This window comes from Haliaeetus albicilla, chromosome 15, assembly GCF_947461875.1.
Source record: "Haliaeetus albicilla chromosome 15, bHalAlb1.1, whole genome shotgun sequence".
NCBI lineage: Eukaryota > Metazoa > Chordata > Aves > Accipitriformes > Accipitridae > Haliaeetus > Haliaeetus albicilla.
Window position 1 is genome coordinate 8,682,940 of NC_091497.1, and position 18,985 is coordinate 8,701,924.

The window sequence follows — 18,985 nt, forward strand, 5'->3', positions numbered from 1 at the left end:
CACGCGCATAGAAATTAGAAAGTACTTGCCGATTATTTTCATAAAGGCAATGGTCTTCCCTAGGCTCTCAGGAAATCAGGCTGGTTTGTGTCCTTGAAATGATGTGCAGCCTGCAGTTTTGCAATTTTCTGCAGTAGGAACAGGAGCCCTTTGCAAACATTTTCTTCACAGCCAGTTAATGAAGTAACTGACAGTAGTGGGCAAACCGTGTTCGTGAATGGAATTCAAATTTAACTGGGCTTCAAGCAGAAATTACCCTTCACCTCTCGGCAGTAGCCTTAAAAAAAAAACCAAAACCACTTTCTTCAACTTCTGTTTTGTGAAAATGAAGCATGTTAATTCTTTCCTTTTTTTTTTTTTTTTTACTGGATGCTTGAAACATTTTAAAATTTGCGATTGAGTTACAATGGTTGCCTAAAGTACACAAAATGAAACAATTAGATCTACTGAGGTGAGTGGTGTTCTGAAGAGTAGAATAGATTGTGAACTGAGTGATTATAGTTTACTTACAAAGGGAGAAACCAGCAGAACTGCCATAAGTAGTCATATAATTGCAAGCATTTAACGTATAATAAATAAATATTTTCTTCACTCGTGAATACCTCCCCACAGGTCTAATGGATATGTTGGAGTTTTCTACAACTAAAGTGAACAAAAGATTTGTGAGGAAACAACTGTGACCTAATTAATAGCTGTGTGTGTGTGTTAGCTGTCCAAAGGGATTTCTGTGGGTTTTGGTTCTTTAACTACCATTAACAAGTTATGCACAGAATGTTCCTTCCATGAAGATGTTTTCTTAGTTTTACCTTTAATATCATGCAGTTGTAATGAAAACTAGATTTTTTTATTTACTTTTTTTGCCAAAAATCATTGGAACAAAGCATAGAAATCGCCCTTCTCCCCAAACTGTTTGGTACTATTACCAACTATATAGCTACTCCACTGCATTTTTAGAGTCTGTACATTATTCTTAACGTTATGTTGTTTCAGTTTAGCCACTATTAAGATTTCTAGTTTCCTAAAAGTCCATTTACATTCATACATTGTCTAATACAGTCTTTTTCTAATGTCTTTGACCTCTTCAGAGTATTAAGGAACAGATTTGCAAGAAGATGTGCCTTTGAGTCCTCAGTCATTAGTAACTCTTAAATATTTTTCGTCGTTTTACATTGCTCCATTTTGATCATCTTACAAATTTCAGTAATTTTGGGGGGAGAGAGGAGTGTGAGAAGCATAGGGCAGAAAAAAGGAGGAAACCGACATGTGACCCCTTAACAAACCTGTTTTCTTGATATCCTTATTATTGATTCTGTTTCTGGACAAATCAGAAATATGATTGCATATTTAGAATGATCAGAGTTATGGCAGGTGTGCTTTTGTTACACTTTTAATTACTTGATTTACTCAGGCATGTAACTCCTAGTGGGAATACAGCAGAATTTTGGAAGAATAAGAAAAACGTGTGTTAAAAATGCAAGGAAAAAGAATATCTCTCTAGAAGACTACTAATGAGTGCCATTAACAATAAAAACAGCATTCATGGAAAATTAATCATTTACTTAACTATCAAAAAAATTGAGAAGACTCAGCTAAGGAAAGCTTTCAGTGTATTTTAAAATTTGATTAGTCAATAATGTGTTTTAGCAATTCACAAATTCAGCTTGATGCAGATTCTTTTTTAAGAGTAAAAACGTACAAACTCAAGTGCATCATTCTTCCATTACCTGGTATTATTAAAAATCCTGGTTTTGTTTCTCCTTTAACTGAGACCTCTAGGTGCAATAATGCCTTCATAAGCCATCCCAAACCTCTGTTGTTTGCTGTCATGGTAACTTTGTTAGAAAATGAGAGAAGAACAACAAAGATGGAACCTGGTAGTTGGAATATTAACAATTGCCTTTTGACAAATAATGAGTGGTTACTTTTCAAACAAATTTTGAGCAAACTTGTTCAACTCTCTTAAGTCAATCACAAAAGTCCAAGCCCATTCCTGAACAAGTATACATAACCTGAACATAAACTAGGGTTTCCCTCCCTTCCCCATTGAATCAGATTGAAAGGAACCTCAGAAGGTCTCTAGTCTAACCTTTTGCTCAAAGCAGGGTCAGCAGTAATTTCAGATCAGGTTGCTCAGGGCTTTTTCCAGTTGGGTCTTGAAAACCTTGAAAGATGGAGATTCCACAGTCTCTCTGGGCAGCCTGCCCCTGTGCTTAATTATCTACAATGAAATCTTTTTTTCCTTCTATCCAGTTGAAGCCTCCCTTCAGTTTATGGTAATTGTTTCTTGTTTTCCCATTGTGTATCTCACTAAAGAGCCTGCTTCTGTCTTCTCAGTAACTTCCTTGTAAGTATGGGAAGATTGCTGTTAAGTCCCCTGAAGCCATCTGTTCTCCAGGGTGAACAAGCCCTGCTCCATCAGCCTCTCCTCATAGGTCAAGTACTCCCATCCACTGACCACCCTAGTGACCCTATTTTGAACTTGCTCCAATTTACCCTCATCTTTCTTGTACTGAGGGGTCAAAACTGGTCACCATATTCCAGATCTGATCTGATGAGCGCTGAAGAAAGCAATTGCCTTGATCTGCACTCCTATTGATACCCATGGCACGCTGCTTGACTCCCGTTTAGCTTACTGAACACCAGGACCTCACCTCCTTTTCAGCACAGCTGATGTCCAGACAGTTACTCCCCAGCTGGTAACTGGTGCAGGGGGTCAGTCCAGTCCAGATTCAGGACTTTGCAGCTGTCATTGTTGAGTGTCATGAAGTTCATGCTGACCTATTCCTTTAGCCTGTCTAGATCTAGATAGCTTTCAATGTCAACGCTGTCTTAAACGCATTGACTGCAATCTCCAGTTTGGCGTTGTCCACAAGGTTTTGATTTAATTCAATTTAATTCCTGGTCGAAGCAGAACTTTCCAAAAAGAAAATGTTCACCTTTAGGGTTAATCCAAACATTTAAAAAAAAAAAATTAGAACAGAAAATAATTTTGAGAAAGTCATGAGAAAATGTCAAGTTGGATGAGTATGGAAATAGGAACTGAACGTGAACTGTTGCATGTCTGCTCACACCCATCGTAATAACCGGTTCTATTTTAGAAGAGAAGAAAAGCCTACTGGAAGAGGGAAAAAAAAGAACAGAATACATTTTATACAACTGTAGACAAATCTGGCCTCAGGAGTTGTTTTAATTCTCGTTTGTTCCATTCCCAAAACCATACCTCTGGTTTCATAATCCAGGTCACGCCTTAAGAGTATTTCCATTATATCTATCTTAGTGATAAACACATTTTATCAGAACTTCAAACACTTAAAATCATTGAGGGAAGAGCTGTATTGTGTAATGTGATACTCTCTAACCCAATCACCTCAATGAGTAATACTACATTGCACTTGCATAGGACCTTTCATCTGGAAATTGTAACGCTCTTTACAAACATTAATTAATTAAACTTCAAACACCTGGGTGAGATAGGGAAGTATCCATACAATCTTTGGAACCAAAGTTGGAAAGACTTGCTAAGTCAGACCATCAAATAATACTACCATAAAATTATAATCCAGCGGTTTTCAAACTCTTTTTTTTTTTTTTTTTTTTTTTTGTTTCTCTTCCCTCTGTGCTGCTCCAGAGTCTCACAGGACATTTTCTCATTCCTTTTTCTTCATCAGTTTGAGAACCCAAATTGTAACTCTTCCTGCCAGGTGCTCACAGTACCCATTTTAGCTCTTTGGCCCAGGCAGCCACCCTGCTCCCCAACAGAAGGGGAGGATGGGATAAATGCTGCAGTTGCCTCTTCTGTGATGGCAAATCCTGGCAGAAGCTCAGCTCAGGCTTGCTCCACTGGCCCCTCATTCCACATAGCTTCCCCACCACCACGACTGCGTCCCTGTCCCATCCTCACCTTGGAGGGCGAGGGCCTTTTACGTAGATTGCATCTGCAGCTCACCAAGCCCAACCAGCAGCAGCCTAAGGCAGCCAAGAGGCACCACTCCCAAGACTTCCGGAGGGATCTTGGAAAATCCCCATCACCCACTCCTCCCCCTCCTCTCTGCTTCCTTCTTCAGGTTGAGAAATACTTTTTAGAAACTGTGTTTTTACAGAGGGGACAACAGAAGCATACGGAAATTGAGGCTCACCCAGGGACGTAGTGGATCAGTAGCAAATTAAGTACATGCATCCGGCAAGAGCCTGATGCAGTTGTTTGCTCTATATGCTATGCTGTGGTCTCTCTAGGAAAGCCACAGAGTAGTCAAAACTTGTGCGTTTTCCAATGACAAGGATGTTTCTCCACAGAGACTTTTCATATCAGTGCAATACTTCTTTGAAATGGAAACTCTTTATGCAAGAAGAACTTGATCTAGTAATTAAAAACTGTCATTCAAATAGGAAGTTTTTGATGAAGAGAATCATGGGAAGAGATTTGATTTATTTATGGGAAAACCTGTTGTGGTTACATTCTGAAATGACTAATATTCAGGGTAACAATACAATGGTCAATAGAAAATGACTTCCCACGTTTTTCCGGTAAGCCTCCCTCGTTCAGTTGTTCTCATTTTTCTGATGTTATGTTTACTGTGGTGGAACATCTGGGCCTCATAAATGAGGCACAGTGTTTCATGCACTGTAGACATCTAACCTCAGCAGGGCAATCAGTCCACCAACAGTAGGTGTAAACATCTTGAAAGCGAAGAGGAAACTCTGGAGAGAGATCCAGGCAGTTGGCATGGTGAAAGGGGAGTCACCTATAGCTAGACAGAAAATGCAATACAGTAGACAAAGTCTGAGCGCTTGTCTCTCTCTGGAGTTCTGGTATCTGACCCAGTATTGCAGATTAGTATCCTTCATCCATCCACTTGGAGATGAGGCAATGGTGTTAACAGACACCTAAGCGAACATGATAGCGATGGCAATGCTGCCCTTGCTTAGCATGGGGATGACAGCATTCTTCCAGGAGGTGCAGAAATCTGTGCTCTACATTGTCCTTTGTCTGAGGAGGTCTGGATGCAATGCTCCCCGTTCCCAGGAAGATGCTGTACCCACCAGCACACACGGGGCGGTCAGGTTAAGGCCAGCCTCCACCCTTCCTTTTGAAGCATTGTGCTGCTAGAAATGCAAGAGTCATGGAGCTGGAGGGAGAATAAGCATGAGGGAGTCCGAATCTTCAGCCCAGGGAGAAGCAGAGCTCTTGAAGGAGTGGGGGAGCCCCAGCTGCCCTGCAGATACCTTCACATGAGCTTTTGCTGCAGTGTCCCAGCTTCAGGTGGAGATGGGGAGAACGTGGGAGGGTAGTGGTGGTACACTTAAGTTACTGAGTTAAAGCCATAAATGCTGTGGTCTGTTGGCTCTTCTTTTGGTGGCTTTTTTGCCACTTATATTTAAATATCGCTGCTGGAAAACAAATATGTCTTACTGTAAATCTTAGACATTCTGTTTAGGGGGGATTATCTAAGTCACAAGATACAGGAATGTGCAGTCCTAGTTGTAGAACAGTTCTTTGTCAAAACTGTGCGTGTTGGCATTAGTGTTGACTCTTTCATCTTAAGTATGTACGTGCAGGACTGATTCTTTGGTGGAGAGCTACCTGCTGTCAGATACAGGCCCTCAAGTGCATAAGAAGTCCAAGAGGTCAATTGGCAAGACCATAATTTTCCTGGAGCCTGGGATAGTAAAACATGAAACTTGGTGAAAAATAGAAGTAATTAGGGCTACATTCAGAGCTGTTGTTCAGTCCTTCAAAATTCTGAAGTAGAACTGCAAGGGTATAAAATGGGTAATTTTTTTTGTTCTGTAACACAGAGCTGAAAGAGTTTTGATCTTATATTAGCCCAGTATCTGGAGTGTGGTGAAATATTATTGGATATTATATTTGTGCTATTGCAGTCTATTCTGTTAAAAGAATATAAAGGGAGCTTAATGGATTATAGTAGCTTGAATGAAAGCCAAATTTTTGGAACTAGGGATCAGGTCTCCAAAGATACTTAGGCACCTAATTCTTCATAGAAACCTTAAAGTACCTTGTGGATCTGAATCCAGTAATCCACAGCAAAGGTGCATATTTGTGCACCTGCTGTCATTATTCAAAAGGAACAAACACTAATAAACCTCCTTTTTTGACTAAACCTCTGTCTTGAAAATACAGACTAGGGAATATTAGAACTAGATTTATTATTTTTTATTCAACATAAGAAAAATCCCAGCTATGCTGTGGGATCAGAGTCTCTTGGGTAAAGAAATGTGAAGATAAGAATATGAAGGATAGTCACAGAAGGGGACCTGCATGGAGCAGAAGATAGAAATGAATGGTGGTAGGTGAGATGCCTTGCAGAGGGGAGGTGAAAGAATACTTGGTCTCAGCATACCTGAATATCACTATGTACACAGCAAAAACATTGCTTGTGTACATGTGTTCTGTAAGGTGACTCGTAAATTGTCTAGATGTCCAGTTTTCGGGATCTGACCAATCAAATGCGAAAACTTAGGAAAAATCTCAACACTTAACTGTAAGGGCTGATGAAATATTTCAGGGAGACTCTTCAGAGTTTTTAAGCAGTTCCACCAGATGTGTGTGATTAATGCCAACCTACCTACATGGCTCTTGGCTGTATTGGAGCCCATCTGGCCAAGTGATGGAAAGCAAAGGGCCTGGGAACTGTTAGGTTTCTCCCTTCATTTGGTAACTCAAGACTTGCAGAGTTTTTGGAAGAGCTGAGCATTTAGCAAGTGATTTTTCAGAAATAATCAGTTTTGTTTTGAATCTGAACAAAGGCAATTTCCAGCATTCCCAGATCTTCTGAAACTGGGTTGATGTTTAGCAAACCACAAGGGTCACAACAAATATCAACGGTGAACACATTGTTTTCAAAGCTGAGTAATTTATGCATCTCTACCATTAAGAGAAGCTATTATATTGATGCTTAGGCCAGGTTTTGCATAAAATACTGAGCTGTGTGCCATGGTCACGTATCAGAGCAAGTGTTGTCAGTTGAAATAAGTGTCTGCAACAGTTGTAAATATCACACCTGGCCCAGCTGTCTCTAAAATGAGTCAAAATCCCAATGAGCTTCAAAAGATACTAGGATTGTTGATGCTCTTTGTCAATTTTAAGCCACACCTCTCCAAAACATTGGCATGTTTGAGTTCTTAAAAGCTGCTCCCATTTCAAGAGGGCTGCCCGACAAGATTCTTCTTTTGCCTAAATAAAACAACTAATTATTGAGGCAGTGTTTCAGCTGGGAGCATTCAAATGAAGAGCTGAATTTGAATTACTGCAGGAAGTGAAGCCAATGTTTGATGAACCTTGATCTCTCATTCTGTCAAGCATTTGTGTGTGAATGTGTTTCCATCAGTATAAGGACAGGACGGTCGGATCATGTTTCTTGAAAGACAATGGTATGGTATCCAGACCATACCAGAAATACTAATACAACTTCAGAGAATGATTTTTTTCGCACTCTCAGAAATACTATATTACTGTTTAAAAGCAAATTAGCACAGGACATGCTGGTGGCTGATGCTTTGAGCACAGAGTTTCTGATAGGTAAAACTGTGTGCGTGGCAGCTGAGCCACAAGTTCATTGTCATCAGAAACTGATAAAACCAAGAGACATGCCCAGTCATCTGCAACAATATTGCTTAACCTCTTGAAAAGTATAATATCCTTGTAGCTTATCAAACTTTTTAAGACCCTCAAAAGCCTTATTGAAGAGTGGGATTTCTTAAGCTGAAGTATATCTTCTATCACTTCAGGGCCACATTTGAGCCGTTCTGCAATCCCGATTGAGAAATGTGGCTTTGCAGTGATGGAAACAGTCATTACTGATTGACTAAGGGAGAGTTTTGTCAGCATGTACAGCTGTTGGTAAGAACTGGCATGAGGTCCCTTCATACTCTCTAAGGGAAAGGTTGAACTTGCACTGGTATATCAGATGTTTTGAGGTGAGGAAACTGAACAATACAAGAAACACCTGCAGCGACTGGTTAACAGGCTTCTTTCCTCCAACAGGATATAGAAGGAGTTAATATCAAATGATTATCAGTAGAATAAGACTCATTACTACATACATAATTGATATTTTTTCCCACAACACTGGCGTGCCATCAGATGGAGGAAAAAAAAGGTAGATTTTTAAGCCTCTGCAAGAAAAGTAAAGATAACTCATATGTGGAACAATTTACCAGGCAGTGTTGCATGCTCAATTTTCCCTAAGTTATAGCTCAAGAGTAATTTCAGTTTAAAGAAATCCACTATTTCTGGTTACAGAACAAAATGTCTGAAGCCACCTTTTCTGTGAAGCAGGGGAAGGTGGGCAGGGGGTACACGTCAAATCCCAGTGACCGGTGGCAGATTTGGCATTATTACAGCAAAGTTAAGCTCTTCTGAGGTGACATATTTGGAAAGTCTGAAAATAATAATTCAGATTGTAAGAAGGTAAATGCCCAAGTGTGCTCTCCATTTTTGTACACGTGATATATGAAATGTACATTATTTGACACCAAATTTGTCTGGAGTTACTGGTCATTTGTATAGGAACCCTGAAGGAGCTTGGGGAATGTTTAGATTAAACCTGAAGACTAAAAAAAAAAACCAAAACAAAAAACCCAAAAGACAGCAAAACAAAGCTCCACCACCAAACATTTTCTAAAAAGGGGGGCGAGGGGGGAGAAAAAACCCTTAAAAAGAAAAAAACCCAACTTTAAAATGGTTCCTGAGTTATACTTGCAGCCTTCTCAATGTTCTTCGATGTTTGCAAACCTGTTTAGATAGGTTGATATTTATAAATGATTCTTCAGAGAAGTATGTACATGTTTCTGATCTGTTTTGACAAACCATGATGAGACGGAAGAGACAGAACATGCTTGCATCTGAACTTAATGCCAACTGGAGCACAGGCTGTTGACTCTTTCCCACAAAGCTATGTATTGTCTTGAGTAAATATATTTCTTATAATATGATGTAACCAGAAGCATCTCCTGAATATTCTCCTCTTCCCAGGACTTTATTGAAGATCATCTTGATGTATGCTCTCTGAGGAAAACATTGTTCAAAGTTGTACTCCTAGCGGAGTTTTGAACTTTAATAATAATTTTGTTGTTTGGTGATGTCTTCTCCAAGTCTAAATTAAATCAGATGTATTCCCTAGGAGATAATTTGCTTGAATTATTTTCCTTTTGAATAGGAAATAAAAACATTTATGATCAACTCTTAAATGTCCCATTTTCCCTCTGGCTTTATGGTGAAGATGAACGTGAATAGGAATACTAGTCATTCCTCAATAATAATTGAAATAAATTCCCATGCCCCCCTCCTCTGTTGCTGAACACTTCCAACCTTGGACTGTTTTTTTTCTCAGAATGTTTTATAACTATTGTTCTCTTGGTTTGTCTGCTTTTGTTGCTGAAAGTTAGAAAATGCAGGATTTAGAACTTTCTTTTTTATGTCTATGGATAGCCATAAGTACATGGTATTTGTTACAGTGTTTTTAAGGGTCCATGTTCTTTTTCTTTCTGTGGTTAATGACACTTCTTTTACTTATATTAATCCACAAAGAAGATTTTAAATTCACTTACAAAATGAATGTTTGCTTTTCCAAAGTCCCATGCAACATAACAATATAGATTAGACGCAGGAATCATCAGGGAGAAAAGGTGCTGTCTTGGTTCTGCTGCCTAGGTCTCTGCTGGAAACTGGACTATCCTGATGTGGCATCCTTTACGTTCATTGTCTCATTTCTCTCTTTTCTTTGTGAAATGGATCTCTGATTTCTTTTTCACCATTTTATGTTTTCCTTTTTGTCTTCCCTCCCCTGCTTTTTTGTCACAGTTAAAACATTAAACTATGAGGCTATGGAATGGAAATACTGCCAAGTTTTTCCATTGGCGGTTTTTTTTTTTGGGGGGGGGGGGGGGGGCGGACCTAGGCAAATTGGAGGTAGGTACCCTGGTAGGCTACAGATGAGGCAAAATGGACAACTATTTTGTAGTTGCCAGATCTTATACAAATTTAGTTCAGCAACTTTTTTGTGGCATAGGCAAATAGTCCTTCTGTGCTAGCTAGAGTTAAGATAAAGAATGCATTTAAATGGCTAATACTCCATTTTCATGTTTGCCTTTGCAGGTCAGTCAAATTCAAATACTTCTTTTCTGTTTCTCTGTCCTTCCCTGCTATGTTATTAATCTTACTCTTTCTATGTTAATCTGTGCCTCTATGTCAAGCAAAGTGCTGTTCAAAACTATGTTGCCTTCTACCCAACACGGTGCTTATCCTTCTGAAAAAATCAGAACTGGGATGAGCAGTCACTGCCCCAGACTATTCAACCAGGGTGAAACATTAGATGGAGTGGAATTAGGCGGCATGAAAGCATTTTACTCAAGAAGAGTATAGCATGTGAGTGAGCCCTGTTTGAATTTAAGATGTCTGAATGGTGCTGCTTGAGTAAGAATGATCTGGATAGCTGTAAGTAAAGAGCAGTTTCACCTTAAGAATTTTCTTGTGTGCTTTCTTTTGCATGATCGCCAGCAGCTAGTTTTGTAAATTTTGTACTGTTGGAGTTACCCTTCCACTTGAGAAAATGCTGTTGAAGTCATAAGGATGTGACTACAAAGGGAAGAACAGTGCAGGCGAGGTAAAAGAAGCTGCCAGTGCAAGACAGTGGAGAATCTGGCCCTGGTTTATGTATGACTGCTTTGGGTTTATATAGCTTTTTTGTGTTTGTTTTTATTTTACTCTGGGCTAAGTATTTCACAGGCAGTCAATTCCCACAGAATGATTATGAGTCTTTATTTGGTGTATTTTACAAAGAGTCAGACCAAGGAGCTGGAAAGTCGAATGATTTGTCCAAAATGCCCTTCTCTCAATATCTGTGTTAAAGTCTATAATGAAATCCCAGTCTGATTCAGAGTCCTGTGCTCCTGCGTGTGTCCTCCATAACCACCCTGCCGATCTGATTTCGCCAGCTACAAGCTTCTCCGGCTTTTCTGTGTCAAGTTCCACTGGTACAACTGCCTTGGAACGCATCTGGGTTTGATTCGGTTATATTGTGCAGTGATAAGCATTGCATGCAACTTGATCAGAAAATATGTGGCTGGTAAACACCAGATTCCACCTTTCCTGAATGATTAGCTGGCTTTTTGAAGTCCTAATGATTTCAATTTGGCTTGGAGTCAGTGAGTAAGAGTATGCAAAGCCTTAGCCAAAGTACCTATTTATTTATTTAAATTTTATCAGCACTTATTTCTTCAAAGAAGAGTACCTATCTCTTTGTCTAAGTGCTTTTTAATAAATGTATAAATATATAGCTGTATAACTACCAAGTAAATCAGCTTAAATTTTCTCCATTGTCTGATAGATGACAGCAGTTAGTAGAAACAGTGTTTTTCCTTGGTGAATAGGGTTTATAGAGTACTCCTGACTTGTAGGAATGATATTGTCTGTTCAGTTTAATTCTGTATCTTTCATTTCAGATTTTTAAAAGAAGTAACACGGCTTGTTTTCCCTGTGTTTGTTCTGTCTATTTTCATAACACAAGTTTGTTTTTACTCCCCAAGAAAGGATATGAATAGATTAATAATTTGTTTAAAAAGTGAATGGAATTTTTCTAGACACAGATTGCTCGCTCTATCTGTTCATCTTCTGGACTTGGCTGTTTAAAACTTGTCAAGGAAGAATAAATTTTTCCTTTTTCCCTCCCAGGTTCTCTGGAGGAGAAAGATTGTCCGTGTTTGTGGTTATTTCAGCTATTTGCAAAATTAATGTTAAAATTCAAATACCGCAGTAATATAAATTTTAAAAAACCTTCTACTTTTCTGTTGTAGTTCTTTACTTGTGAGAGACACATTTAATGAATATGCTTTTTGTTTTCTTTCTTAAGGAGTGGTTACATAATCTAGTGCTACACAGAAAAAATGTTACTTATTCCAGTCCTATGCTGTGGCAGCCCAATTATTATTTTAAACTGTATATGATAAATTAATTTATTGCATTTTTAAGGAAGCTGTCCTTAACTGTGATGTACTGTAGTATATAAAAGATTGTGATTAAAATTGTATTTGTAATTAATCCTTAAATATTCAGATTAAATGGGTTAGGACTAAGTACACTGAAAAATCAGTGTGTGCACCAGTGTACCTTTGCAGGTGAAATACTGCATCTATTGTATATTAAATTACTATATATATATTTTTATATATATATATATATATATAGTGCTATGCAGCATTACTAATATTTTAAAATTTTCCCATGAGCGCTTTCCTCAGCTGTATACCAAACAGTATTGGAAACTGCTTGCAAAGGAAAATCATAATATACGCTGGGTGCTGTAAGATACGAGCTTTTGAAAATAGCAAAAAACTTCTCATAGGTTTCTGTGCATACAGTTTATAAAATTAGACGTAATTATGCTGCTGCTGTTGGCTGAGTTATTTTCCATTCAAATGCCATGTACTTAATTGAACTGGAAGCGAGGGAGTGGGCGCCTTTCCCCCTGTGCCGGCTCCCTGGAGTCAAACAAGTCGACGGCGATCTCGGCGGTGTGTGATTTTTGCACCGGTGCAGGCAAAGGGATCAGCTCAGCTGTCCTACGTCACTGCGGGTTTTGTCATTAGCGGGGGTCCGGGCCGCGTGGAGATCTGCCGAGCTCTTGGCCATCAGGATGTTTTGCTTCAAGGAGTTGCGCAGGCAGAGTGCAGGTGTGAAAGTTGCCTCACAGGACTTTGAATTCGTCTCCAAGCTTATTGGAGTTTCTTCTTTCCAACAGAAGTTTGCAAACTGTTTTTGTTAGTTTGGAAGTTGTCCTCATAATACCTTTTAGTCATTTCTTTCCTGAAATCAACAGCTCCGGTTTTTTAGATTTTTTTTTTCTTTTTTTTTCTTCTCTTACAAGTATGTACACCACAATTATGGCTTGGGTTATGAGTCCTTGAAGTCCCTCTGTTGTGGCAATATCTTTTTCAATAGCATGCCATGTGTATTCAGTTTTTTATTTATATAAGAACAAAAATATTTTCTGAATTACTTTGTTTTCTCACAGGAATCCTTTTTTTTTTTTTTTAACTTCACTGCTCCTACACATGGACTAAAGTACTGAACTTGTAGACTGATACCCAAATCTCTTTCCTGAGTCAATACCATTAATTTATAAGGCAGTTAAGTATTTGAGTGCATTGCATTTGTCAATATTGACTTTTCCCTGCTATTGTGTTTCTCATTCTCTTAGGTTAGTTAGGTGTATCTGAATCTCCTCTGGTCTAGACTTAACCTGCACATTTTTGTGTCGTTTTCAAGTTTGTCACTTTTCTGATAACTCCTTTTCCTGATGACCAACACATACCTACCTTATACGCCAGAATGATGTGGTTCCTACCAGTTCCTACCTGTTCAGCTTTCCACAAAGAAAAATGCACTGTTTCTTTCTAATCTCTGTTTTCTGTCCAGATTCTTGAAAAATTTTTGTCCCTTGTAGCTCAGCTGTTTAGTTACACAGATGCCTTTCTGGAAATCCATATAAACTATTTCTCCTTTAGTTTCCTTCTGTGCATTAAGAATTGTATCAGATTTGTGAGGTACAATTTACTTTTGCTGAAACTGCGGAGAACAAATTCTACCTGTGATCTGTGTGTCTTCTACTTGTGTTTTAATGATTGTTTTAACTAAATTGCTGTCTTATCTCAAAATATATATGCTAGTCGAAAAGTTCCCTGAATGAATCCTGTAAGGCTTTTCAAAATGTAACTGCAATATTTGCTACCATGCAGTCCTTAAATAGAGTCACTAGTATGAGAATATTTTCTTAGAGGTTCAATCAGCTTATTCTTAAATTTTTCTATATTATTGACTGTATATATCCTCTGTGGCTTACTGACTTCATGCCTTTTTAATTTCTCTGTTGTTTTTTCCTTCTCCCTTCCTCTCTTTTGGGTACCTATGTCTATGGTGTCATATCATCTTTTTTTATGGGGAAAGATTAGGTTCAGGGCAAGTATCTTGCTAATACGTAGCTGGCAAAAACTGATGCAAGAAATTGTTTATCTTTTCAGCAACACCCTCATTTTCTTTAATTACATCTTCACCTCCTCTAATCCAAAAGACCTACTTATTCTCCCTTAACCATCTTGGTGGTTATTGCGTGGTTTTTACCCACAGCTGTTTACTTCAGAGCCCATTTTAGGCCTCTTTGTTTCTTTCTTACACAATGAATCTTATAATCTGCTTTGTTGGCTTCACAAACATTGTATTTCCATATTCTGTGTAACTTTGCATTGGATTCCTATAAGTAGAGTGGCTGTAGAGCACCCTAAAATTGTACAACAGGTCTATAAACTGAAAAACTGCTATGCTAGTTTGAAGAGGAAATATTTCATTTTCAGGATACAAAATTCATCTTAGCACTTAAAGTGCATACGTTCTCCCCTTGCTTGTAGTCTCTAACACTTGGTTTTTAATTTGTTATGTTAATACGTTGGTTTCTGCTGATTTAACAGGTTTTAGATGAAGGAAGACTGAAAGAATATGGTGAACCTTACATTTTGCTGCAAGAACAAGATGGCTTGTTTTACAAAATGGTGCAACAAGTGGGCAAGACTGAAGCAGCTTCTCTGATTGAAACAGCAAAACGGGTAATTTTAGAAGAAGGGATGATTAAGTTTGTCTCTGCAGTTTGTTTATCTCAAGTTAGCATATTCAGCGTTATGTTAAGGCTTCCACTAAAGAATCTGTCAGCTTTGCAAAGCAAAGCCATCATTTTCAGTGCTTTTTTTAGTGGGATATACACAGACTTCCAAATGATAAGTGTATTTATATACCCCGAGTTGAAAGACTGTTTGGATTTCTCGCATCCTTCTGTATGTACACAAAATGCTAAGTGTAAATAATATATGACATACTCACCTGTGCTGGGCATTGATCTTAGAAAAACTTGCTGTAAAAACGTATTAGGGCTGCAGAGTCCAGTATTTATCTATTTATTCTATATTTTTAAAAGGGCCCACCAAATTTTAGTTTGAGGTTCAGTACCTGTGCATTATATTATGGTCTTTGGGGGTGTGATTGCATTCTTATTTTTGTGCTTTCTCTTACTTCGTTCTTCTGCCCTTGCTCTGTTCTGCACATAGGATGAGCAGGGCTCAATTAAGAAACAGCTGTTGAATGTTTTGTTGCCTCCTTGTTCCTACAAGGCTCTGTGCCTGATTTACTGCTTACTATTCAAATCCTACTCTGAGCACAGAATTATTAATGTACTTGTGAGTATTCCTCTGGCAATCAAAGTGTTTAAGAAACATCAATGGATTAATTTTCATAATATGTCTGTAAGGTGAGGCTATATCATCTCCGCTTTTCAGATGGAAAGCTGAAGCAGAGATAAGAAGATTAAAAAATGACCTGTGATTGAGGAATTCTTTTTGACTAGCTTTTGGCTTGATTTCTTTTTTCTTGATAATTTACCACACAGGATGTCCAGAGCAAGGTTTTATTTCTCTCAGTGCTAATGAAGTTTAAGCACTGCTTCAGTTGAGACTGGCAGCGCTCAGTTTGGCAGCAACTTGCTTCATAGTCATGTAACATTACTTTCAGCATGCGAGTAAGGCACTGATATTAGGCATGTAGTGACCCAAGAGAGCCTTTTCAAAACAAGAAGCAAACATCTTATCTCTAGCCTTTATGTTTTCCTCTCCTCAAGTTGCTGGATATACGGAGCAGAGCTAGAGGAACACAAACTCCAAACTGTTCCCTGGGGAAACAGGAGACCAACAGACAGGAAGCAAAATGGCAGGTGCCTGGCTATTTCCTAGTAAAAGTAGATGCATTTCCAGCAAGTTGGAAAAAAATGAAAAATTGTGCTGTCATGGAGGCTGCATGCTGATGTCTGGAGGCTATTTTACTGGACTTTTTGAAGATTAGAGATTTCTGTGTCTGTTCATATTGTTAGAAATTTTGTAGAGCTGCTGAAACTTTTTTTTATGAAGAGTTTTTCAAGTGAAGCTTTGTAGCTAAGAGTGTACACTATAAATTCATGTGTGGCACTAGTTGCAGAACTGAGGAAACAGCTTTGTCCTTAACTAGACTATGTAATGAGTCCTGCTCTCCTTCTCCGTTGCTGCAATGTAGCTTCTTGTATTTTATTACTAGAAAGGAATGGGTTAGCCGTGTTTTTTATGGTATGTGTATGACAATCTGGAGGTTATATAAATTACGTTTAAAAGGATAGCTTCAAATTCAGACGACCAGTGTTTGTCTGTAAAGTGAAGGCCAGCTTCCTAAGGCTTGATCCTTGGAATGGCAAGAGGTGAAGCTGTCCAGCTGTCATCTGTAGAGATTTAGCCATGTCATGCTGTCTCTCCTTCCTTCCCTGCAGCCCTCCCCAATTGCACAATTGCATTCAAAGATAATTCAAAATATATAAAAATAATTGCCTGATGTTACTTGCCCGTATAGTCATCTGCAGTTACCACATCAATGTTATGTGATTTTGTACAGGAAGGGAAGAGATCCAGGAACCAGTCTCTGCTGAAATGTGGTTTGATGAAAAAGTTTGCTAACTCCCAGGCTAGAAGGCAGATACAAGCTTTAGCATCTGCCAAGAATGCAAAGCATGGTGCTTATCCACACTCAGCCCAAAAATATGGGAATCGAGAGACTATATCTCCAGTCAGCAGCTACCCAGAAGCACAGTTACAGTTCTTTCTGTTTGGAGGACTTGGACATTAATTCAAGGTTTTTGTTACTGCTGTCCCTTGTGCTTCATGCATACTTTCAGAGAAGTTGCTTAGTCAGAAAAGCTGCTTCCAATGGCTTTTCTTTTTACACTAGTAAGTCTGTTACATGTATTGCTGTTGGTCTCATACATTCCTACTGTGGTTACTAAAAGCTGGTTTTATGAAAACCAGCTTTTTTTCTGTTGTTGAAAAACAGCATGCTGCACATAAAAAGAAATGGTAATATGACATATATACATACTTTTCAAAAGGCGTTACAGTGGGTTGCTATGTGAAATGGTTTGGAACGTGGCCATGCTTTGGCAATGATTATTTGATTTATTGCATTTTGGACCTGAATCTTGTGCAGAACAAACCTGTACGAAGAGCTTCTTTCAGTAAGGTGAGACTTTAAATGTATTTTGTGGAACAGTATAGATTCTGCATATATCCTTTAAGTGCAAATGAAGGGGGACTACACATCTTAAATTGGAAGACTAACTTGGATATCTTTGAAGAAACCTAATTTTCAAAAAAATCTCATGGACATCTTAGCTAAGCGTTGCAAGATTGAGCTATTGCTGGAACCTTAGCTCAGGCTTCTGAATCGATCCGAGCTTACTATTTGTATGTCTCTCTTGGTCACTCAGTATCCCCATTTTTTGTGCACGTCAAAGAAAACAATGCAGGCACAGCTCAAATTGGAGACCGCTGAGTATATATTAACTAGCCTGTGAGCTTGACTGCAGTAGAGTTGTGCTTGGCATCGCAAGACTGTGTTTTTATCTTTGCTCAGTCTACAAGAAGCTATTAGGAGAAAATCCGATGGGAAGGTGAGAAGTAATCATCAAACAGTTAAAAAGGAAAAAAAAAAGTGCTCAATTATTCAGATAAACAAAGGTTGGTGTGTACTCTGTGCTCTTGGCAGCATTGAGAGAGGCTTTTCCACAAGCTTTGGTGGCGTCAGGATAGGGCTGGTTTTCTGTCAATCAGGTTTTGAGTACTTTGAGGGAAAAATAAGGGTTATTTTATTTTAAAGCTATGACAGATGTGTAAATATTAAAATACTAGGTGTTATCTCACCTCAGTGATTACTTTTAGAAAGGTTGCAGCTCTGTTGGCAGTGGAAGAAACTTGTATAAAGACTTGGGCATTTAATATCTTGAGGGATTGGGCTCAGGGGAAGAATTACAATGAGACAGTTGAAAAGCAGCTGCCATTTCATTACGTCTCTAGTAATGTGCCAAGGTTTTCTATTAACTTTCCATTAAAAAAAAAAAATCGCATTCAAAAGCTGCATTAAAAGTATGCCAAAGTTTTATGTTTTAAACCAGGGATGGGATGGGAATGCACAACTGGGGCTGCCGTCTCTGCAGCGTGTGTGCAGGCAGGCGCCTGATTGACTTTCCTCTGTTGCATCCGATCGTGGCTGGTTACTGAGGAATGCCTCTTAAGAGAACTTCCAATTCTTTTGTTGATTCAAATCAGACCTTAATATTCTTTGAAACTTGTAAAGATGCATATATCCTGCGTTAGCATGTGTGCACAAAAGACGACAGTGGTACTTACAAGAATGTTTTTATAGAATGACTATTTCTTTTTTATCCCGCATGTCTTATACATGTATTCATATATATGAAAAGGACATTATTATCAAACAAACTGAACTTTGTTGACAACACTCTCAAATATAAATTGGAGAAATGTTTCATAAGCCGTAGTCAAAGCGGTCTGACTATGAGACCTAACTCATGACACGTGTCAGCTTCAGAAAGATAGTGTATTTTCTGTTTTTAAAGACTCAAAAAAACTTTTCACATTCTTCTTTGAAAAAAATTGCATTTGAAGTCCTTTTTCACCCAAACACATTTTTAGATAAGAGCACACAAGTCTTGACATTATTTCATTTTGTTATGCGCATCTGTCAAGGAACAGAGATATGATACAGCTACTAAAAACTGATGATTGTGGAACAGTGAAACTTGACAGCATTTCATTTCCTTTATATTCTGATTATACATTTATCAGGAAACCTGTATCTCTTCTAGTTGAGCTAGAAATTGGTAGAATTCAAGAACTCAAAGGCTTGGCAAAGAACTGTCCTATTATTTGGTATCATCTTACATTTTAGAGAAGTTGCTTGGTTGAGTCATTGTTAAAGCTTTTGCTTCTTCTTTCATTATTGTGGTTCACTATCCAGAGATCACATTTCTATAGGCCCTATAACTGCTCTGCAGCACAAATTAAACGCTGGGATATTTCATACATATACCTCGAAGTTTCAATGGTTGTCAAT

The 18,985-nt window shown here is 38.4% G+C and overlaps 1 protein-coding gene across 3 annotated transcripts in view; it reads left to right on the plus strand.

The window, feature by feature from the left end:
* The window catches only part of ABCC4 (ATP binding cassette subfamily C member 4 (PEL blood group)), a 153,890-nt gene that overhangs the window by 129,947 nt on the left and 4,958 nt on the right, over positions 1-18,985 (plus strand). For all 3 annotated transcript variants that reach the window (XR_011327895.1, XR_011327896.1, XM_069802460.1), the window contains exon 30: positions 14,479-14,613. Coding sequence is in view for 1 of the 3 variants with exons in the window: in XM_069802460.1 (XP_069658561.1) it covers positions 14,479-14,613 (135 nt within the window). In the remaining 2 variants the exon portion in view is untranslated. The remainder of the gene's footprint in view (positions 1-14,478; positions 14,614-18,985) is intronic.